Source organism: Schistocerca serialis, chromosome 7 (assembly GCF_023864345.2).
Source record: "Schistocerca serialis cubense isolate TAMUIC-IGC-003099 chromosome 7, iqSchSeri2.2, whole genome shotgun sequence".
Taxonomy (NCBI): Eukaryota; Metazoa; Arthropoda; class Insecta; order Orthoptera; family Acrididae; genus Schistocerca; species Schistocerca serialis.
The window spans coordinates 277,187,387-277,211,637 of NC_064644.1; the positions used below are offsets into that span (position 1 = coordinate 277,187,387).

At 39.6% G+C, this 24,251-nt stretch overlaps 1 protein-coding gene across 1 annotated transcript in view; it reads right to left on the minus strand.

The window, feature by feature from the left end:
- The window catches only part of LOC126413011 (myrosinase 1-like), an 89,094-nt gene that overhangs the window by 53,461 nt on the left and 11,382 nt on the right, over positions 1–24,251 (minus strand). The window contains exons 2-4 of the mRNA XM_050082904.1: positions 18,931–19,064; positions 12,533–12,667; positions 10,785–10,907 (exon numbers count right to left, since the gene is read on the minus strand). Coding sequence (XP_049938861.1) covers positions 10,785–10,907; positions 12,533–12,667; positions 18,931–19,064 — 392 coding nt within the window. The remainder of the gene's footprint in view (positions 1–10,784; positions 10,908–12,532; positions 12,668–18,930; positions 19,065–24,251) is intronic.

Here is a 24,251-nt window from a genome sequence, read left to right on the forward strand (position 1 = left end):
AAAGTTTTTGTGATCTTTTATGTATGTACTCATGTCATAATTCCACTGATGTATATGTTAGTTCGATTCTTTTGTAAAGCCTGTACTACAAATGTTGTCTGTATTGTTATGTTCTTTAATGATGTATTTTGTACCTGTGTTATTGTATTCTTCCGTTATAAAATTGTAATTGTCACCAGTTCATGATATTATTAACTTGTAAGTTACATTTCACTGCACACGTTTCTGTTGGTCATAGTATATGGACAATATGTGAGACGTAGGGACTGTTAGTGTTTGCACGTGTGTTACTAATTCAGCAAGGGACTGGATAACAGCATTGCTGGTTCTAAGGACAATTCCAAAAAACTTTGTGAGTGCACAAGTGGTGTTTTATGGACTTGCTATATTCTCCGCAAGACTCTTCGATGGTGAATGTGTACCTGCACAATCGCAACAGATGGCTGCTGGCCTTCTCTACAAGGACTACAGTGGGTCTGCATCTATGATGACCCACCAACGCCATTATTTCTACCAGGACTACAGTGGGTCTGCTCTGTGATGACCTACCTACCAATACTCTTCAAAACTTCAATTGACTCTGCTGTGGGTTTGCTCTGTTGTGGCCCATTACCTGTATGCATGTCGAGAGTCAGCACTGTCTTTCCGTTGGAAGGACAACACTACTTCTTCAAGACTGCATGGAAATCCTCTACTTCCTTGTGCATTTTCTTCTACTGCTCAGACTTTGAGAAAAACACTATATTTTACTGTAATGAATGATCAGGACTGTCTTTATGGACTGTGACAAAATTTTAGCTTTTGACCAACGTTGTATCAATAAGTGTGTGCATTTGATGTCTTTGTTATTGTAATTATGAAAAATTTTTTCAAATCTGTATTGGGCACTGCCCAAACCAATTTGTAAAATTTTTTGTGGGGAGCATGGGGGCTATGTAAGGAGGCTGTTTATGTTTTCTCTATGTAAGTAGGCTGTTTATGTTTTCTCTATGTAAGTAGGCTGTTTATGTTTTCTCTATGTAAGTAGGCTGTTTAGGTTTTTTATTGGTAACGCCACCTCTGTATGAAAATCACTGGCTGTGCTGTGTGCAGTCTGTGGCTAGTTTGCATTGTTGTCTGCCATTGTAGTGTTGGGCAGCGGCAGCTGGATGTGAACAGCGCATAGCGTTGCGCAGTTGGAGGTGAGCCGCCAGCAGTGGTGGATGTGGAGAGAGAGATGGCGGAGATTTGTAATTTGTCATGAACTGCTATATTTATACATGATGATATCAAGGTAAATACATTGTTTGTTCTCTATTAATATCTTTCATTTGCTAACTATCCCTATCAGTAGTTAGTGCCTTCCATAGTTTGAATCTTTTATTTAGCTGGCAGTAGTGGCGCTCGCTGTATTGCAGTAGCTTGAGCAGCGAAGATTTTTGTGAGGTAAGTGATTTGTGAAAGGTATAGTTTAATGTTTGTCAGGGCCATTCTTTAGTAGGGAATTTTGAAAGTCAGATTGCGTTGCGCTAACAAAATGTTGTGTGTCAGGTTAAGCACAGTCGTATATAAATTGTTCAAAGGGGACGTTTCAAGATACGTGATACCATAAACATTGCGTTAAAGGCAGACTGAAAGAAAATCGTTGTCCAATGGGGATTCGATCTTGCTCCTTCAGATTTCTATGTACATGCATTACCGCTACATCACCAGGTCCGAGGAAGGAGGTGATAGCACACAACACAAGGAGAACTGATCTCATGATTTTGTTTCTTCAACCTATGCTTGTATTGCATCACCAACATTAACATTGTTCTGACACGTTTTTCTTGGTGATCAAAGTGATCGAGACTGCCACTGATGTGCAGTTTCTACAATAAATTCCTACTCCTATTACAGTAATGATCCTGCTATTTCTAGAACTTCAATGTCATCATTTACGGTACATTTTCGTTAAGATTATTTGCAAAATATGTATTACCTGTTTCGCCAATTTTCGTTCACAGCGGTGATACATCATCACATATTCGACACAGTTGCTCTCCATGCGCTCTGTTAAATCTAACGTTCTTCCCATGAAGTATTCATGTTGGAAATACAAATGCTATTATTTTGTCAGTATCAGTAGAGAATGTGTAATTTCGGCACACTCTTCCTATACTTCAAAAATATGGACGTTTATGTCCATCTCCATCTAACGTTGGCAGCATACTATCCCTAAGGGAAACTTAAGCTGTCAACTAATTTGCAAAATTCTCTGTCTTGACATACAGATTTGAGCTTTCCATGTGGTCGCTAAGCTGATTAAAGGGTAGGTCGTTATTGTTAGTTAGGAAAGACAAGAACCACTTCTTCTCTCATCCTTGTCGAATCCGAGCTTGGGTTCTATCTCAAAAAATTCTTATTCGATATGAAGTGAAATCATAAAATTCTTCAGAAACTAAGGACTAACGTTTCTCCTTTTCGACCCGAACAGAAAATCTGTTCGATCTCCACTTGACAGTTGAAACGTCCCCTTTGAACAATTTTACATGACTGTGCTTAAACTGACACACAATATTTTGTTAGCGCAACGCAATCTGACTTTCAAAATTCCCTACACAAGAATGGCCCTGACTAACATTAAACTATACCTTTCACAAATCACTAAATCACTTACCTCACAATAATCTTCGTTTCTCCCACTACTGCAATACAGCAAGCGCCACTACTGCCAGCTAAATAAAAGATTCAAACTACTAAAGGCACTAACTACTGATAGGGATAGTTAGCAAATGAAAGATATTAATAGAGAACAAACAATGTATTTACGTTGATATCATCATATATAAATATAGCAGTTCATGACAAATTACAAATCTCCGCCATCTCTCTCCCCACATCCACCACTGCTGGCGGCTCACCTCCAACTGCGCAACGCTACGCGCTGTTCACAGCCAGCTGCCTAACACTACAATGGCGAGAATTACAACAATGCAAAGCAGCCACAGACTGCACACAGCACAGCCAGTGATTTTCATATTGAGCGCTACGTAACGTTGCCAATAAGAAAACTTAAACAGCCTACTTACATAGAGAAAACATAAACAGCCTACTTACATAGCCCCCATGCTCCCCACAAAAAATTTTACAATTTTTTTTTTTTTGGGCAGTGGCCAATAATGATTTGATAAAATTTTTCATAATTACAATAACAAAGAAATCAAATGCACACTCTTATTGATACAATGTTGGTCAAAAGCTAAAATTTTCTCACAGTCCATAAAGATAGTCCTGATCATTCATCATAACAGTAATTACAGGTTTTTTTTTCACAAAGTCTCATTAGTAAAAGAAATTGCACACAGAAGTAGTGGATTTCCATGCAGTCTTGAAGAAGTAGTGTTGTCCTTCCAACGGAAAGACAGTGCTGACTCTTGACATGCATACAGGTAATGGGCCACAATGGAGCAAACCCACAGCAGAGTCATTCGAAGCTTTGAAGAGTATTGGTAGGTAAGTCATCACAGAGCAGACCCACTGGAGTCCTGGTAGAGATTACGGTATTGGTGGGCCACCAGAGGTGCAGACCCACTGCAGTCCTTGTAGAGATAATGGTATTGATGGATCATCAAAGATGTAGACCCACTGTAGTCCTTGTAGAGATAGCCAGTAGCCATCTGTTGTGACTGTGCAGGTGCACAATCACCATTGAAGAGTCTTGCGGATAATGTAGCAAGTCCATAAACTACCACTTGTGCACTCACAAAGTTTTTGGAATTGTCCTTAGAACCAGCAATGCTGTTATCCAGTCCCTTGCAGAATTATTAACACACGTGCAAACACTAACAGTCCCTACTTCTCACATATTGTCCATATACTATGACCAACAGAAACGTGTGCAGTGAAATGTAACTAACAAGTTAATAATATCATGAACTGGTGACAATTACAATTTAATAACATAAGAATACAATTACAAAGGTACAAATACATCATTAAAGAACATAATAGTACAGATAACATTTGTAGTAATATGGGCTTTACAAAAGAATCGAAATAACATATACATCAGTGTTACAGGAATTATGACATGAGTACATACATAAAAGATCAGAATAACTTTCGAAACATCAACTTCACACATGAGCATTAAACAGAACGGAATTAATAATGTCTAACATCTTTACAAAGTAAATAACATATTATTAATGCCAATTATATTCGAGGATAACAGTATTCCTCATCATAGTGAATGTAGCTTAATATTAGAAGAGAAAAAAGTTCTATGAAACAGTACACAGAGACAGGAAGAAAACAAATACACAAGGGTACACAAACACATAGTGGGATAACACCAATAGGAAAGGACAGGGTTCGTTTTCAGTGTAACATGTGGTACTGCAGTCCAACCTAAAACTTCATATATCTTTCCTCTTATTTCATCCTTTGTTTCCACCAAAAAAAATTCTATCTAAGCATGCTTTCTGTATTTATATGTTCACACATTTCTTACCTCAACATTTATTTCCAAGAAAATCCTACCTAAACCTGTTTTCTGTACTTTTTTCGTATTAATTCTCAATGCATTTCTTCCAATTCATCGCAACTCATTCTCTTATATAGTCTACCCCGTCTTAAGCTAACTTAAATCTACTGAGCTCAGATGCTAAACTAAGGGACGAGGCAATGCAGCAGCACATAAAACAATTAATATAAACAGCAATGAAAAAAAAATGGAAAATCGCAAAGCAAGCTACAGTAAATCTAAATTAACAGAAAAAATGCAAAATTACAACTAATATGAGCCAATGTGCAGCAACAAAAAAATAAATCTGGCTTAGCAGAGTAACACAAATTAAAGTTCAGTAGCACTATGCCTGGCAAACAGCAGCTTATATCTAAACATGACATAGCTCAAGCAGAAAAAATATTACAGTAAAAACAACAATGCAGATAAGGGAAGTGTATATTCACATCTTAATGTCTATGTAATTAAAGTGGTGCACCACAACAACTGATTGTAAAAAGAAATATTACCATGTACTTGAAAAGAAAATTACGTGTTACTGTTACTAGTTCCTTCTTATTGTTCTTTCCTTTCCAAGTGCTCCTTTTTTAAAGAATGTGGATCATAAAATAATTATTTAATAGATCTGTTGACAGAAAGTGTTCACATTAGCAAATGCATTTCATTTTATAAAAGCAATGCTGCAACACAGCTGGAAACCAGATATCTAATGAAATAAGCAATTACGCAAACCAAAGCATAAAAACATCATTCAATAGCTATGTGGCATTTCGTAAGTCAGTAGCTCTCAATTCTCGTAGAAAGACGCTTGTCATAATCAGGTGTGCAGATGTAAAAATATTTCTCGTCATTTCATTAGGCATTTCAGTAAATATCATAAAGTACGATATGTTTCCAAGTAATCAGCGTGTCGGATTTGCGATGCTTTCTCTAAAGGAATGACAATGGCCAGGATAATGGCCTCCCTTTTGTTTTTCCTTCCTGTGCTCTGAAAGGCACGCGCTAATGGCTTTTTCTCCAGGCGTCTGACACAGCTGGGTGCCCACGACGCATTACGTGCAGGTGGTCACTTAACTTTCTTACGGAAATCTTTACCGCTACAGTGACAGTCTCATATAAAAATATTTCACAGGTCAAGAATTTGCGTTACAAATCTGTAAAAACAAAATGCTATTGATATAACAGTGTCCAAAAAAATTTTCGTCTGCATTGTAATACATTCACGAATATACACACACATTTCATAACTCTTAAAGTACGTTTCTTGGTTTCCAACATCCTTTTCATAAATCAGAGTCCTTAAACACTACTCATTATTCCTTACCTCATTATACATATACGTATTCGTCGACACTTCTTCAATATTTCATCATGAGAAATACATAGCATAATAAACATTCCTCAACAACATAATACACATCGTCGTCATAATAATAACATCATAACACTTCAGTCAAATCTCAAAATCGTCATAGCTTCCTCCAATAATTTCTAAGCCTAAAAAAAATTCTCTGCTCATTTCAAAAGTGTCAGCTGCCTCAAACGTACTTTAAAAATCATGATCTCATACCAAATACATCATTCAAAGCTCTCATAGTATCACAATGATTCCGAAAAAATATGAACAGTTTACAATGCACAGACAAAATACAGTTTCATAAGTGTGAAGTTATCCAGCTGTGTAATTACATAAACATCTGTCACTGACGTAGTAAAAAAAATGTTTGTCTCTCTCAGTTAAATGATCAGATAGCTGTGTAATTTGTGTGTTAGAGAAATATGGTACCGATGTGTAAAGTTGTATAAGCAAATACCATATTAGCTAGGGTTCCTTGTGGTTGCCACACACATGGTACACAAAGTAAGCATGTACCCCCCTGAGGATTAATGTAATTATACCCTCAGGTGTTACAGATTACAGCAATGGAATGAAATGTATCACGAAAAACTTTCTTTGTAATTCAAAAATCTTTAAAAATAAATGTTTTAAGTACAAAATTAATCACCGAAATGCGTGTCCTGTAGCACTAAATGTGCATCTTGTTGTAAGATAATCTCTGTGGAACTGTCGTAGTTATCGTCCTCCGAAAGCTAAGTTCTGCAGAAGCCAATGTACTTACCTCATGATAAACAAAAGTGAAATGCTTTGCGTAGAGATATCTTAGTTATTACGCTTATTGTTGTGATGATGAAAGTACTGTGCTGTAACGTATTGTTGTGCTATGGAAAAGGCTGTCTCCTTGTAGCTATACCACAAAAGTTACTAATAAAGCATGTTTTGATTTCCAGAAGAATTCAGAAAAACGGTGCAGATATAAAACAGATACACCGCAAAAGCAACATTGTAAATTGTCACTCATTAGTAGCGTCGTGATAAAACCGTGTAGTTGTCACTTAAACTAACCACTGTGTCGTCTGGTATCCCACAGAAAGTACATTAAACCCAGAATCTATTTTCAAGTAAACCAAAATGTTGCATTAAAATCTCATTAGCAGTACTGGTAAATGTTCTAAGTATGTAAGCCTTATAGTCGTTCCATAATCGTGCAACTAACAAGCAAGAATGTACACACACAATAACACTGTGACGTCTGTTCACTATTACAATGCATTCGTCATTTCTGTTTCAATAAGTTCTCTTGGTTCTTGACTGGATATTTAACTTCAAACATTGTTGCATGTTAACAGTTTCTTAAGTCTGAAAAGCATACTAGAAATGTGAAGTGAAAAATTTTGTGGGAAAGACAGAGTTAAAAGGCAGATTATCTTTCAATAAACGGTTTTACATGTATAATGTGGTACAATCTTTTACTCTTCAAAGTACTCAGAATTTCAGCTTGAACGCAATTATCATGCAGTATACGTCAGTAAAGAATACTGGAATTTTTCACAAGGTTAGCGTCTATGTTATTTTTCTCTGAGCCAGCCGGCGCACGTGGGTGCCTGCTGTGCGAGTCATTGTCTGTCTCTTTGTTGGCGCGCGTTGTTATTGGGATTAGGAGACCTAACTTCTACGAATTCGCCTTGCCGAGAGGGCCCAGCTCTGTTAGAATCCCGCCAGTTCTGATGAAATTCACGTCTGTCGTTTTGTCGGTAGTTTACATAGTTTCTTGTTTGTCGGTCATGTGGTGGAGAATTTCTCCCTGAATCGTAACTCTGCGCTGGACCGTTGCGTCTAAAGTTATTCTGTCTCCCGTAATAATAATTATTTTGGTTCCCATATTGTCTGTTTCTCTGATTGTCTCTGTAATAGTCATTACCGCGGAGAGGTGATTTTTCCCTGTAATTATTACTACTCTGCCAACGGTTATCATACGGGTGGTGTCTGTTTTGGTCACGATTTGCGTTGTAAGAATAGGCTTGTCGTGGCCAGTTATTGTTTCTGTCGTCACGGAATTGTGACGGATGTGACCTGTAGTGATTGTTTTCCTGTTTTCGCATCCCGCGACTGTCTGTGTCAATTTCTAGTTCTTGTAACAGTCCCTGAAAAGCCTCAATGTCTTCTTTACAACGTCCTGCTAAAATAATATATCGTAAATGTTCAGGCAATTTGAGTAAGCAAATGCGGATGAGTTCTGAGGGGCTGTATGGGTTTGAAAGAAACTGATTCTTATGCAACATGTCTTCAAAATATTCCACAAGACTGGAAAATTCAGAATGTTCGAAGTGTTTCATCATTATGATGTTATGTTTTACACGGTCTTGTGTAGCTTGAGACCAATACGCTGAGAGGAAGGCATGATAAAAATCTCCTTCACTGTGACAATCGTGAATGACCGATCGCATTCTTACACCTGGTTCATTCTCTAAATAGCCACACATAAATTCTAACCTGTGCTCCAATGACCAGTTGGGAGGGAAACAATGAGGGAATTAATGGAGCCACGCTTGTGGATGAATGTCGTTGGTAGAATTCTTAAACGTTTTGAATTTACGTGTAGTAATGAACAGCTTATAGTCAAAATCATCGTGTCGGCGAGTAGCATCTCGGTCATAGTTACGTCGTGTCGGCGGTTCCATCTCAAAATTCGGTGTACCTTGCCAATTTCTTTCATAATTACCGAAATGCCCTGTGTTATTATTTTGTGGCTTTTGCGTATTTCTAAGTTCCTCTTCCCGTGTTGGAGCGCGAGTGTCTTCTGAAATACGTAATTCTTGTATTACCTGTGTCAGCTGATCTTGTACTTCCCGGATTTCTCTTTGGTGTTGCGTATCAATTTGATTCAGATTGTGTTTCAATTTTCTAATTTGTTCATACTCTTCAGTGTCCGTGAAGGCTACAGGTGTTGTGTCATTCAGATCATCATCTACCTTTGTAGATAAGTTAGTGACCTGATCCGAAAGTTCGGCTACTTTCTCCGATAGTGAACACATTTCCTCAGTGTGTTTTTCTGAACCAAGTTTCAGAGTGTCCATTTGTGTTGAAATCGAATCTACTGTGTCCTTTAAGTTTTCTTGAGTTTTTGCAAGTTGCGTAACCGAATCGGTAGATGCAACTGAGTCAATTTTAGCTTGCAAGGTGTTATGATTTTCATGAACAATAGTCTGCAGTTCTTTTATGGCTGCTTCGTGATTCTGTAATGCATTTTCATGCTGCGAAAAAATAGGTTGAAAATGCTCACAAATTTGTGTTTTTACGTCATTACACACTTTCTGACATTTCGATTCAATGTTATGTAACTCAGCAGTTAAATCCTCACGTGTTTGTTCGAGAGTTTGTTCCAATGAGTCTAACTTTTGAAGCTTTTGCTGTGTTTGTCTCTGATTTTGTTCCATTGTGTGGAACTGTTGCTGTGTTTGTTTCTGATTTTGTTCAAGCGTTGTGTCTAACTTTTGTAGCCTTTGTCCCATTTGTTGCATTAACTGTAATAACAATGCACTGGTGTCTGAAACATGTTCCTCAGTGCTTTTCGGCAGTGAATTTGCACCGGCAACATTCACATTTTGACAAGCGGAAAACGTGTCTTGACTCATTTGAGAAAACGGTGAGGACGCAAAACCTGAATCTACAGTGTTTGCAAAATTGTGTCCTATCATTTCGGATTCCTGAGGCGAGCTGTTGCTGACCGATCGATCGATAATGCTTCCCTGTTCACTACCTGTTTCACTGCCTACGCCATTGTTTGACGCCCGCTCCATTTCCCTATGCACAGTTACCAAATTACTACTTTGAATATTAGTTAATTCATTACATGGTGGGGCCAACACACTGCTTTCGTCTTCACTGTCATTTCTCAGTTTACTTTGGAGCCGAGTGTTACGTTTTTCACACGCCATTATTGTCACAATATTTCACACGATAACACAGAAAAGCATAATTTGAAGAGCAAAGATAGGGGAATACATTAACATAGCACTGAAAATAATATCTAGTTAATTACCAGCGCAGCTGCGAAATACTTGGTGCAAATCTACATGCATGCCACAACTGTTTTACAGTACAACAATGAAAGACTACAACTACAAAGGAGATTCTCTCTACAATTAATATGAAACGTCCCCTTTGAACAATTTTACATGACTGTGCTTAAACTGACACACAATATTTTGTTAGCGCAACGCAATCTGACTTTCAAAATTCCCTACACAAGAATGGCCCTGACTAACATTAAACTATACCTTTCACAAGTCACTAAATCACTTACCTCACAATAATCTTCGTTTCTCCCACTACTGCAATACAGCAAGCGCCACTACTGCCAGCTAAATAAAAGATTCAAACTACTAAAGGCACTAACTACTGATAGGGATAGTTAGCAAATGAAAGATATTAATAGAGAACAAACAATGTATTTACGTTGATATCATCATATATAAATATAGCAGTTCATGACAAATTACAAATCTCCGCCATCTCTCTCCCCACATCCACCACTGCTGGCGGCTCACCTCCAACTGCGCAACGCTACGCGCTGTTCACAGCCAGCTGCCTAACACTACAATGGCGAGAATTACAACAATGCAAAGCAGCCACAGACTGCACACAGCACAGCCAGTGATTTTCATATTGAGCGCTACGTAACGTTGCCAATAAGAAAACATTAACAGCCTACTTACATAGAGAAAACATAAACAGCCTACTTACACAGTATCTTTCTTTTATTTCCTCACTGGTGTAAGACAGGGGGCAGTAGCTTGCTTCGGAAATTGCAATGGTTGAAATTATTGTGATGTTATCGTATTGCACTTTACATATTCATTACTGTAGAACAAAATCCTACAAACCTTAGTTGTAGTGAAATTATCCTTACTATAATCAATAATAAGGGAAATATCAGTATACAAAGTAACTTACCCTGTCGCCGAAGTTGTCAAAGAGCACCCTGGCGTACTCGAGGAAGTAGTCGGCGAGGATGGGATTAGGCCAGCCACCTATGTACTGCAGAGCTTGCGGTAAGTCCCAGTGGAACATCGTCACCTGTAAGGTGGGAGACCTTGGCTATGAACATCACATGTGATATATTTTCATGATGAAAATACCAAGATTGTCATTTATTTTCTTTCCTTCAATTCCGTAGAAAATTACAAAGCATCAAGTGAATGTCACTGTGCCACAGTGACTGGAAAGGATAATTTGGCTGTAAGGAAAGAATTTCAGACGACATAGTTTGTCAGAGAAACTAGGAAAAATCTTTTCCAATAAGTGATTCAAGCCGTCGTACAATACAATGTAATATTCCAATTAATCATTAAAACCAATTTCTAAACTTCTGTACTATGGTAGTAGTGCTAAAAGGGTATTCGAGTGTGGATATGTGTTCTTGGATTTTAAATAGTAAAACTGGAAATTACTTTTGAAACCTTTGTGACTAGTTCGTTCAATTACAGATACAAGTATTTTCAATCATCTTATTTTCAGTAGCACTGTACCAATAGCCTTGTCAATAATGATGTTGTAATTGGAGCCTAGTTAGGAGAGTTTTTCTGTGTAAGCCGATATAAATACGTTTTATTACTTTCGTGGGGCGGCAATATAGTTAAGATCCTTAGTTTCTAAGAAACTGGACAGTACGATGAAAAGCTGTTTATGCGCTACAAAATGATCTCATAACGTAGGGATTTTTTTTTTTCGCTATAGAGGAACTAAGTGACTGAAGATGCTTATGTTTTTCTGAAAAGAGATCCCCTAAAAGTAACATAACAATGGGGTATAATAAAAAAATAGGAATTCTGAATGTTACGTAACAAGCCACGTCAATACACGTATACGAAACAGTAATAGCAGGCATATGGAACAAATCTGTAAACGGACATCAAGAAAAAATGTAACTGCATCAGTGTCGTATAGACACCTGGATTACATTTTAATTAATTGGAGAAAATTGTATAACAGTACTTGGCACCGTCATGTACATGTAAAGAAACACAAAAAACCTAAAGTAGAAACTTTTCTTTACACATAACATATATCACATTATTCATAGTTTATTAGTATGTTGATGGTGATGGTGTTTTTACTCAACTTTATCGCCATCACTGCCATTATAACTGCGATGTTTCATCAATGGTGACACCTTTATCAGAGTACCTTTAAATCATAGTTTAGTGTAAAAATGTGTGAGCAGAACGAATCGGTCAAGAGCCGATATCTTGGGAACTTAAATAGACATACAGAAGTGAGTTGTACTCTGGAGGGTGTCAGAGTCGCAGCCCGTGACCGACCCCCGAAAAATAAAATTAAACTATTGTCCGCAGCGGGTGGTTCTATAGGCGTACACAGTCCAAGATAGATCCGCTGATTCTTGCGATTTATTTTTACTGACAGGATATTCATCCCTTCATTCTTGTTGGTATCTGTTGTGTAAATGTTTCTTCACTTGCTAATATAAGGGGCCGAGAGGAATTTATACCAGCTTCCTCCTCAGATTGACCAGTAAATTCCTCAGAGTGAAGAAATTTTTACACCAACGTCGGTAAGTTCTATGAACGCTAGAATGTGCAATTAAGCTGTAGAATAATGCTGTGTGGAGTAGTGAATGGTCGAAGCATAGTGTGCACGACTCAATGGATTCTTCCAGAGAATAGACATTAAAGCATTCTTACCAGTGGCTGGATATCGTTCTCCAGTAATAGGTTGATGAGATTGTTGTAGTAGTCGATTCCCGGCTGGTTGATCACGTCCAGGTCCCCATTAGGTAGTATGCGAGGCCAAGAGATAGAGAAACGGTATACTTTAGCCTGAAAGAAACAATGCAGTGTTACATTAGTATCTTTACTGCTAACGATGGTCAGCAGCGCAATAGTTACGGTACTGTGGTAAAACATTCAGTGTGCGACTGCTACGGTCGCAGGTTCGAATCCTGCCTCGGGCATGGATGTGTGTGATGTCCTTAGGTTAGTTAGGTTTAAGTAGTTCTAAGTTCTAGAGGACTGATGACCACAGCAGTTGAGTCCCATAGTGCTCAGAGCCATTTGAGCCTAAACATTCAGCAAACATCTCTGAAAACAAACAGTAAAAGGTTTTTGAAAGGTAGGAGGTAAATATTTGTCATTAATTAGACCTCGCAGGTGTCAAGCAGTGTCGGTCGCTATGGAGCTGACAAATGGCGAGATCTGCAGAGTATATCCAACTTGAAGTGGCCGACTATTTTGTTCAGGTACTTCACCTTCGGAGACGTGGTTGACACATTAATTTAAACTAATGAAATTGTATTGTTCTTTGTGAATGCGTATTTTGTAGCAGAACTCCTGCGAAGCTTACATTTCATAATTGCTGGACAAACAAACAACTATCTCCCTGCACGCTAATCGTGGGAAAACGTTATGTAGTTTGAATCCAATATCTGCAATTCATGGAGACATTATTTATCTGCGTTTGCTTTCGGGCTTTTGACAAATGTCAGACGGCTGTTTTCCCAGCTGATTCTGAGGAGCGGTTATGAGAGAATAAGATATTACTGAGGTTGGACAGAACTGGCAATACTTTTGGTGATACATATCGGGAATCACAGCTATGTCGGTATGAGTGTAAGAAACTGAAAACTTGTAGAAAATTATCATCATTCACAGTGGATGTTTTTGATTATCAACAGTTCAGTAAAGTTATTATGTTACTTAAGATCCATCTTGATTGCAAATTTTTTATTCATATGACCGGTTTCGGTTCATTCAGAACCATCTTCAGATCTGATATTTCAGTTACAGGAGTAAACCGTCCAAATCGAGCAACTTTCACATGCTACGTCACATGTGAAGCATGTGAAAGTTGCTCGATTTGGACGGTTTACTCCTGTAACTGAAATATCAGATCTGAAGATGGTTCTGAATGAACCGAAACCGGTCATATGAATAAAAAATTTGCAATCAAGACGGATTTTAAGTAACATTATAAAATCACTGATTGCTGTTCTGTTTTTGCAAAGTAAAGTTATTTCCAGTCTACACTGAGAAATTGTCCTCAGTTACCGTGGGAAAAGCTTTTCGAAAATGATGGTTGTGACATTATAGCTGATGCTGAGGAAATTTAGATGCCCTTTTTACATGAAAATATTATCGCAGCTTCTGCGATGCTGAGATGCAATACCAGATTGTCGATGGGGTATATGAAGTACGGAAAATATGCATTATCGTTAGAAATTTGACACACTCTGCTGAACAAAGGCCTCTGACACACCCCTCCATCTATTACAGTGTTTTATACGCTTCCATGGTTCTCCTGCATGTTTCATAATGTCCTCCACCAGGTTTCCATTTCTTTGTCGTCCCAACTGTTATTTATCCCTTGGAATAGAATGACCTATCGACTTGCTCTGTCGACCATCCGTTCGCCGGCTTATGTGTCCCAAACACAATTTTTATTACGGGCTTCATTACATATATTTTTATCCTAGGAATTCCCATTGTTCGCTGAGAGGCTTTCTTGCGTTTAGGATACATAGTTTGCAAACTTCAAGTTTTGTTGCTCTGTAGGTGGTACTTTCAAACTTTCACTGTTGAGCTGTCCTATTTGTTGAAAGTTTTATACACTGGGAAAAAATACTACGTTATTTGCAAAATTCAGACACTTCAAGTAATTTTGAATAACACGTATTTTTTCTGTGTGTCCAGAGTTTAGTCAACTGTAAATATCCTCTAAGGCTGCAGACAATATATTTTGTGATACAGAATGCTTTTAGGACCTCTTTATCATTCCTGTTTTCAACTTAAGTCCTATACGTTCGTTGTCAAATCTATTTCCTACTTGATTTCTGCTCAAAGTACGTATTAAGGACAAAACGCAATCTCGTCCTATTATACTAATGTATTTCGTATGTCTTTGCGCCATTATTGTTCGGTTTTTACTCTGAAACTTGATAAAAACTGATGTTTTTAAGAAGTTACTGAAACCGCTCCTAGAGGCCTCTGCTTCTTCACCAGAATGTGAACATGGCCATCCATAAATGATTCAATATGTGACCATTCTTAACCCACACGAGGGGCAGCTTGCTGGGACATAGTTATTCACACAAATTACTTTGAGTGAGTGTAATAGGTGTGTCAACACAAACAAAGTGCGATATCACGGGAGTATGTTATGCTCAAATTACACCCTGCTAAAAGTCCCAATATTGGAACTATGCTGTAGACAGATAACATCGGATGCATTTCATTGACACTGTTGCACTTTCGCTTACATATTCATCTCTCCAGATGATGATATGCACCCTCTGTTCCTGGAACGGAACAATATAGGGAAACTCTGACAGAAGTTGTCCGTAAAGAATAAAGTTTATCCGTAGCGCCTTTTCTCTATCTTCGACGTTGGTCGTGCGTCGGGTCTTCAATTTGGCTTGACACTGCTGCCTCGCGATTGCTGCCCGAAGCTTTAATAGAGCGGGCTAAGACGGTCATGTGGTCGGCGGGTTTGCAGTGAGGTCGGAGAGTTACGGGGACGACCGGGAGAGTGCAGTACGGCCATTTGCCCAATGGTGAGGCAATTTTAGTCGGGACCAGTAGGCAGCAATGACGCCGGAGGCGGGGTTCCTATTGGCCTGGCGCGGCGCAGAGTGGGCGCACAGCTGAGTGGGACTGCGCGGCGCGAGGCGTCCTTGGCGCAGCGGAACTGGGGTTGGCAGTGTCCACAGGCTAACACCTGGGTGCAGGCGTCTCCCACCCTGTGGCACCGCACTGTGTCTTCGGCACTCTCGCTGCTACTACCGACTGCACCCTATCTTGAGGGTTAGCTGTTTGCTCCTATAAGTACTGTGCCCCGATCTATTAAGTTGTTTTTGGTCCATTTCTGTTAAGAAATCGTACCGTGCTGTGACTGCACTGCCTTACAATTATGCTTAAACAGTGTAAGAATTCCGCCACTCCTATGGTGCTACATATGCATAAACCAGTTGGTTGTGCCTGTTGATGAGGCTAGTGTTTATGATGGTGCCTTTTAAGTGGTTTAGCCGGCCGGAGTGGCCGAGCGGTTAAAGGCGCTACAGTCTGGAACCGCACGACCGCTACGGTCGCAGGTTCGAATCCTGCCTCGGGCATGGATGTGTGTGATGTTCTTAGGTTAGTTAGGTTTAAGTAGTTCTAAGTTCTAGGGGACTTATGACCACAGCAGTTGAGTCCCATAGTGCTCAGAGCCATTTTTAAGTGGTTTGGCAATTGTTGTGCAAGGCAAGTACTACTTAAAGCGTTATTGCATAAGAACAGTACCATTCGGGACGACGCCGGTTAAAAACCGCGTCTCTGTGGCCGAGCGGTTCTAGGCGCTTTAGTTTGGAACCGCGCGACCGCTATGGTCACAGGTTCGAATCCTGCTTAGGTTAGTTAGGTTTAAGTAGCTGTAAGTTCTAGGGGACTGATGACCTCAGATGATAAGTTCCATAGTGCTCAGAGCCATTTGAACTGTTTGAAACAAACTCGCGTCCGGCCATACTGATGTAGGTTTTCTGTGATTTCCCTAAATCGCTTCGGGAAAATGCCGGGATGGTTCCATTCAAAGGGACTGCCCAACTTTCTTCCCCATCCTTCCCTAATCCGATGGGACTGATGATCTCGCTGTCTGGCCCACTCCCCCAAAACCAACCAACCAAGCAACTGCTAAACTGATTTTAATTCTGAAATGCCATTATAACCACTGTAAGACTCCGAAGCTGTCCGCTTCACCATTCAGCAAAATTGGTGTTTCCAGAATGAGATTTTCACTCTGCAGCGGAGTGTGCGCTGATATGAAACTTCCTGGCAGATTAAAACTGTGTGCCCGACCGAGACTCGAACTCGGGAAGTTTGGAAGGTAGGAGACGAGGTACTGGCAGAAGTAAAGCTGTGAGTACCGGGCGTGAGTCGTGCTTCGGTAGCTCAGTTGGTAGAGCACTTGCCCGCGAAAGGCAAAGGTCCCGAGTTCGAGTCTCGGTCGGGCACACAGTTTTAATCCGCCAGGAAGTTTCAAAATTGGTGTTGCTTAGGTTAATTTAGTTTTTAGTTACCTAGTGCCTCCGTGAATTATCTTGTGTAATTAAGCACAGATCCGTTGCCTGTTTTTGTTGTGGTTAGGTAAGGAAAACAGAGTAGTTCTTTCATTAATTTTCACTTTCCTGTGTGACAGTTTAAAGATAGAATTATGTTGGCCATATGAACGCCAACAACTGCCAGTGTTTAGCTTTATTAAAAAAATTCTCGCTTTTACTAGATGGTTACCTGTAAACTTTATTGTCTTATATTATCCAGGTTGGTGCCTCGACAAATACCGTCAATCTAGGTGGTGATTTTTTTTTTGTATATATTGTAGAGTGAGATTTATTTTTTCTTTGTCGTGGCGAGCGCTGCCTCACGGGTTGTCATCGTCAGGAGAGCATATGTTTTCTGAAGGGTGTCAAAGCGAAATAACGCCTCATTGAAGCACTCGTGTATTGTTGAGAAAGCGTTTACTCTTTAAATTACAGTTTGTAAATCGTAATACAAAGATAAAAGAGTTCTGATTGTATTGAGCCCATCGGGCTGGAGGTTTTATAAATTAACCTTCTGTCTGAATGATTAACTCCACAGTAATTTTCGATTAAACAAAATGTTTTGAATGGCCTTTTCCTTAAAGTTCCCTTTTCGGAGGGATTGAGTGAATCTTTGATGCCTTTTCTACTTAGGATTCAGGTAATTATTGTTATTGAATTTAGATTCTAAATTTAGATTTAAAATATCACTCTACTTGCGATTCCTCCTAGTTCGTATTAGGCACTTAAGAACTCATTTTTCCATGCAACGTTTTTTTTTGGGGGGGGGGGCGGTTAAACGTCGGCTGTTGTAATCTGGATGTTAATGTTTCGGTGAAAAAAGAGTATTGTGATATTGTTTCCTCAATTGGGCTCAGACATTGCTTTCCAGCAGCCCTCTGGCCTGGTAATACAACTTCAGCATTCAGTACTGTCAGCTTTTTGAACTATAGTGCGATAGAGAAATGCTTGCTTAAACATAAACGAAACTGCTAGCCTAGCTTTGACCTCGAGCGGCACCTGTCCAGTGTCCTTAATACGTTAAAAGTGTCAGTCGCGGTCAGAATAGTGTACTGTGCAGTTGTGAGTGGATTATGTCAGAGCTAAGTGACTTCGAATGTGGGCAAATTGTTGGTTCTCATGTGATGAGTACTTTCGTAACCGCAGTAAACAAAGTAACTGGTATTTCAAGAGGCACCATATCGAGCATTCTAGCTGCATCCAATGAAAGCAGAAAAACATCATCCGCTAGGGTACAAAGCGAACGAAAGCTTGTGTTGGGTCATTGTGACAGACGGCCACTGAAGAGGATTGTGACGAAAAATATGAGGACGACAGCTGTAAAAGACAAATGTCCTTAATAGAAAAACGTGATGGCATAGCCGTAGTACCTGAAGTATGGAGAAATGGAAAAAAGATGATATGGTCGGATGAGTCTTGTTGCACACAGTTCCCAACGTATGGCCAAGTTTACGTCCCATGAGTCAAACATGGCGGGGTTTGATGATTTCGGCAGGCACATCTTGGTTTTTCATGGGTCCATGGGTCCTTTAGAATGTCACATATTGTCAAGGAGTCTTTGAACATTTTGGCTGTTCAGGTCCAACCACTGGTATAGTGTTTGTTCCCCAATGATAACCCTGTAGTACAAAATCTTAGGGCCGCAGTTCACATAGCTCGCAGCGTCCAGGTTTGGTTTTGCAAGCACAAGGATGACTTCTCGTACCTCCCCTGACCACCACACATGCCATATTTCAGTATTATTAATCCTTTTTATTCTGCTTTGGAGAAAAGTATGAGTAATCGCTATCCACGTGTAGCAATGTTACAAGGACATGCCTCTATTTTGCAGGAAGAATAGTATAAGACTTTATTTAAGAGCAGACAGAACCCGTATTTATCCATTCTGAAACAGCTGGAAGCTGTTTTGAATGCCAGTGGTCTTTCGACATCATCTTACGCACAGTAATGTGTTGTGCTTTTGATGTTTCCGTACAGTTTTCCACTCCCTGTACATTTGTTGTGTGTACTCACCCCCAGGTCCTTGAGCGCCTGCACGTCGTCGGCATACTTGTGGTACGAGTCACAGGCCACGTCCCCATTGTCCCCGTTGTTGCCGTATTCTGGATGCTCGTGCAACATGTGGTCCCAGATGCTTTCTCCTTTGCCTGAAAGGTAAAAGGAAGTCTCGCTATAGATATCAAGGATTTTATTTCGTACAATTAGCAAACACGACAATGCTTCACAATTATCAAGAATGCTTGGGAACTGGATATAAATTCGAATCTGCTTCTCTCTCCCTCCTTTATCTCCTCCTCACCCGTTCTTTATCCACGTCCTCCTCCTCCTTCTCCTGCCCCCTCTGTCTGTCCGACTCCTCCTTCCCCCCAGCCTGTCATTCTCCTCCTCCCACCCCAATCTGATCTCTTGAGTTTCGTTTATTTTTTATCGCAAATTCGTATTCCGCAGTATTCTAAACATAAGCCGATAATCTATGAACACAACTTTTCTGTTTTCTATGAAAGCCGACTGTGAGGATGAAGACAAAACAATGCATTGTTGTGTATATAATTTTACTTTCAGTATATATAGCGAGACAGAATTTTTATTGGGAAACCAATTCGTCTGACTGCAAGAAAGAAAATAAAACGCCGAATTTTCACAGCAGAGTACAACATATTTTTTCTCACAGTCGGTTTAACAGGAATCTTTTACACTGTTATTTAAGAATATATATATATATATATATATATATATATATATATATATATATATATATATATATATATGTGTGTGTGTGTGTGTGTGTGTGTGTGTGTGTGTGTTTGTGTTTGTGTGTACATAGTTTATGCTATAGCCTATGACTGTCCGGATATTCATTCCACTATCGTCTAAGAATATGAGGTAAATCGGTCGAGGACTTTTTCAGATTTTTGGTAACAGCTTCTCCCCTTTGCATATTACATATATACTGTATATACTAAAAATATGAAGCCTGTGTCCGTCCGATTGTCCATTAGAGTATCGTGTACAAATCCAAAGTCATCAAAGTACTTTTCGAAATTTTTGGTATCAAATTTTCCCTTAATGTATTACATTTGTATGTATATATTAAAAAAAACATGTAGTCTACACTGACAGATAAAAATCGCAACATCAAAGAATAATTAATTCAGAGTAATGAAATTTTGGGAATATATTCATCTAGGTATCACGTTTAAGTGATTAACGTCTCAAGATCACAGGTTAACGAAAGAGCAAGATAAGCCATCCTAAATGTGAAATGCTGATACATTAGTAACCTGTCAGAATGGTGGATGCAAGCCTGCAAAAGTGCATGCATTGTGTTGTACAGATGCCGAATGTCAGTTTGTGGGATGAAGTTCCATGATTGTTGCACTTGGTTAGTTAACACAGGCACGGATAATGCTGGTTGTAGACGACGCTGAAGATGTCCTCTGATGATGTTCCACATGTGTTCGATTGGAGACAGATATGGTGATCCAGCTGGCCAAAGCAACATGCTGAAACTCTATAGAGCATGTTGGATTGTAACAGCGAGATCTGGGCGAGTATTATCCTGCTGGTAAACACCGCCTGGAATGCTGTTCAAGATGAATGACAACACATTATTTGAATCACGAGACTGACGTACAAATTTACGGCCATAATGGGTGAGCTAACCGCGAGACTGCTACTGCTTTCGTATGAAATCTCGCCCCGGACCATAGTCTCCATGTGTAAGTCCAGTGTGTCTAGCAAACAGACACGTAGGCTGCAGGCCCTCAACCGGCCACCTTCTAACCATCACACGGCCGTCACTGGTACCGAGGCAGAACCTGCTTTCATCAGAAAGCACAACAGACCATTCTGCCCTCCCATGAGCTCTCGCTTGACACCACTGAAGTAGAAAATGGAGGTGGTTTGGTACCAGTGGAATGCACGCTACATGGCATACGGATCTTAGCTGTCGTTGAAGTAACCGGTTTGTGATATTTCCATTAGAAATTATAAAATCATTGGAGGAAGTGGCAACAAAAGGCTATTCACGTAGGTGTGTAGGGTATATGGGTCTAGCGATGTACCATCTAACTTTCGGAAAAGTGTCATCCACATAATTCCGAAGAGTGTAAGAGCTGACAAGTGCGAGAATTATCGCACAAGCAGCTTAGCAGCGCCAAGTTGCCGAAAAGAAAAATACGCAGAAAAATAGAAAAGGAAATTGAGGATGTATCAGGTGACGATCAGCTTCGTTTTATGGCACCAGGGAGACAGTTTTGACGTTTCAGTTGATTATGGAAACAAGACTAAAGATAAATCAAGACTTGTCTGAAGATAACCTGGTAAGCCGAAAACCGGTTAACGCAATAAAAGTAATATTGTAGAGCAAAAGCAAACTTATGCCTTTCATTTATTATAAAGTTGTTCTGCCAAGAACCGACGGAAGATTCTGTTAACTTGTTTGTAGCGTTCTATAATGTCAAATGCTGCAAGATGTTCGAAATTCTGAGGAAAATGGAGTGAATCTAAACAGTTCTGTAGTCATTCGCTCCTACTGTTAAATCTGTACACAGAAGAAGCAGTGGTAGAAATAAAAGAAAGGTTCAGGAGTAACATTAAACGTCAAGGTGAAAGGATATCGATGATACAGTTCGCTGATGACATTGCTCCCCTCAGTGGAAGTGAAAAGAACCACATGATCTGCTGAATGGGATGAACAATGTAATGAGTACAGAATATGGACTGAGAGTAATTCGAAGAAAGACAAAAATAATGCGAAGTAGCAGAAATAACAACAGCAGGTAACTTACAATCAGAATTTATGGTCCGAAGCAACTTAGAGCACGGATGGCACCAAAAGCAGACTTACAATGGCAAAAAGGGCATTTCCGACCAAGAGAAGTCTATTAATATCAGACATAGGCCCTGATTTGAGGAAAAAAATTCGTGCTGAGTAATAGGTGGACTTTTAAGGTAAGAATGAGGAGATTCTGTGCAGAATCGGAGAGGAAACGAGTATGTGGAAAACACATAAGAAGGAGGGACAGTATGACAGAACATCTGCTAAGACATCAGGGAATAACTTCCGTGGTACTAGACGGAGCTATAGAGGAAAAAAAAACCTGTAGAGGAAGACAGAGATTGGAATACATCCAACAAATAATTGAAGACGTTGCCTGAAAGTGCTGCTCCGAGACAAAGAGGCTGGCACTGGAGAGGAATTCATGGCAGGCCGCATAAAACCAGTCAGAAGACTAATGACTCAACAACAAATATACAAATAAAAAATAGAAAAAAATATTCGTTTTGTCACTGTGGTGCCAACAGCTGCTCAAATTGCTGCTCAGATGCAGTACGATGCGCCAGATCCATACGCTGACCACGATGATCTTCCCTCTTGGCATTGCGACCGTGCAATCTCGAGAACATCGCTGCCAGCAATCATGTACAGTGGCTACATTTCTGCCAAGTCTTCCTGCATTACCGCAGAAGGAACATCTACCTCCTTGTAGCCCTATTACACGTCCTCTTTCAAACTCAGTGAGATGTTGATAGTGGCATCTTTGCCTCTTTCGAGGCATTCTTGACTAACATCAACTCACAGCGTCCAATCTCATTGGTAACTATTTCTCACGAACGTTACAGCGTGTATTTAAAAGATAGCAGGTTTTCATCTACATAGTGGTGCTACTAGCGCCATTCTTATGCGATTGATGCCAAATCTGAGTAGGCATCATCTTGCAAGTGTAGAAACACGCCTATCAACTTGTAAGAGGTCCGAGCATATGTAATACAGATGTAATTTTATGTAAGAGGTCCGAGCAGATGTAGTTTCGATGTATTGCTCATGCGCTGCCTGCGATATGCAAGGTATAAGAGAATCGCTGACCAGAGAGCAGTGTTGACTGTACGAACTGTGTAGCAGTAGCAGTAAGTTGTTGCCAGTGTGTGTGTGTGTCTGCTCTGGTCTGGTCTAGTGTATCAAGTTGGCTGGGCCGGTCGCGGTGCAGCGATCCCGGAGCCTGAGTATTGTTGTATAAGGTAAAAAAAAGCAGCCTCGCGCATATCTAGTAATATTATGTAAACTCCCATATATATCTTTTAAAAATGTCCTAATAATAACAAGCATTCATTTCAATTTAAAGAATTTAATATTTTTTTCAATGCATGATCATTCCGATTGTTGCAAAAGAAAAATCATTTGCTTTCTTTCATAAATAACAAATGTATCGGCCAGCATTGCATAGAGCTGTGCCGGAAAAGAGCTATTGTAAGAGCAGATAGTTGCCGACTTTATCGAGGTGAGAATTTTTGCTTTTTATTCAGAATGATCTTACAGGGCCATGACACAGCACTGCTGTCGTCCAAATTTTACCAGGTTACTGAATTTATTTTTTATTACGAGGTTTAGGAATTTTTCTGTTTCGAGCTTATATTAAATGAGAAAAGAATTTTGTGGGTACATTAAATGGGAACCGGTTTTGTTCTGAGGTTACACTAAAATTAAAATCATTAACCAAATAATATTTAATAATATATTATTTTTGTGGGGAGGTTACAAACTCTTTATTGGTGTTGTGATATTTTTTTCCAGTAATGTGTGACCGTCTGAATGATATTTAGAACATCGTCTGAAGATGTGAAGTAAATGGCTTAAGAAGTTCTCGAAATTTTTGTTAGTAATGTTGTCGCTTTATATAGTGTATATAGACTTACATAATACATACATTACAATAAAATGTGGCCAATGTCCGTTCGAAAGTTTATTAGAGCTTCGTGTAAAAAGATGAAGTAAATCAATCAAGTAACAATATGAAACGATGAATTACCTTCATACAGTAGTATGGATATTCACGAAAGTAAGCAGTTAAATGAATACAAATATTATTTTTTACTATTATGATCACATAGATTCTTATCAGGTATCAAAAAATGCAGAAAAGTGTCAAACCAACATACATGACGGAAAATATTATGTTGAAATGAATTTTATTTGTGTAATTTGGTGGTAGTGCACGGATGTTAAGGCGTAATGATAAGCGACGGCACGAAGATGAAGAACGCAAGAGCAAAGGAGGCTGTGAGACGACATCAGCCATTATCCCGCTGACAAGGACCGCACCAAGACAGGAGCGCCCTCTGGTCGAAGAGAACATAAGCACCGTTTCTACCAGCCTCGACCGCTCAGTACCATACTGGGACTTGCAGACCGGGACAGTGTTAGCAGAGTACTGGGTCGGCAATAGCAGACAGGCACAGTACTAGACACGGCCTAGCGGAGAGCACTACGATAGCAGTGACGTGTGATCCGTATTAGTTGCTTACGTGGACGTTGACTGTTTACATGTCCCCAT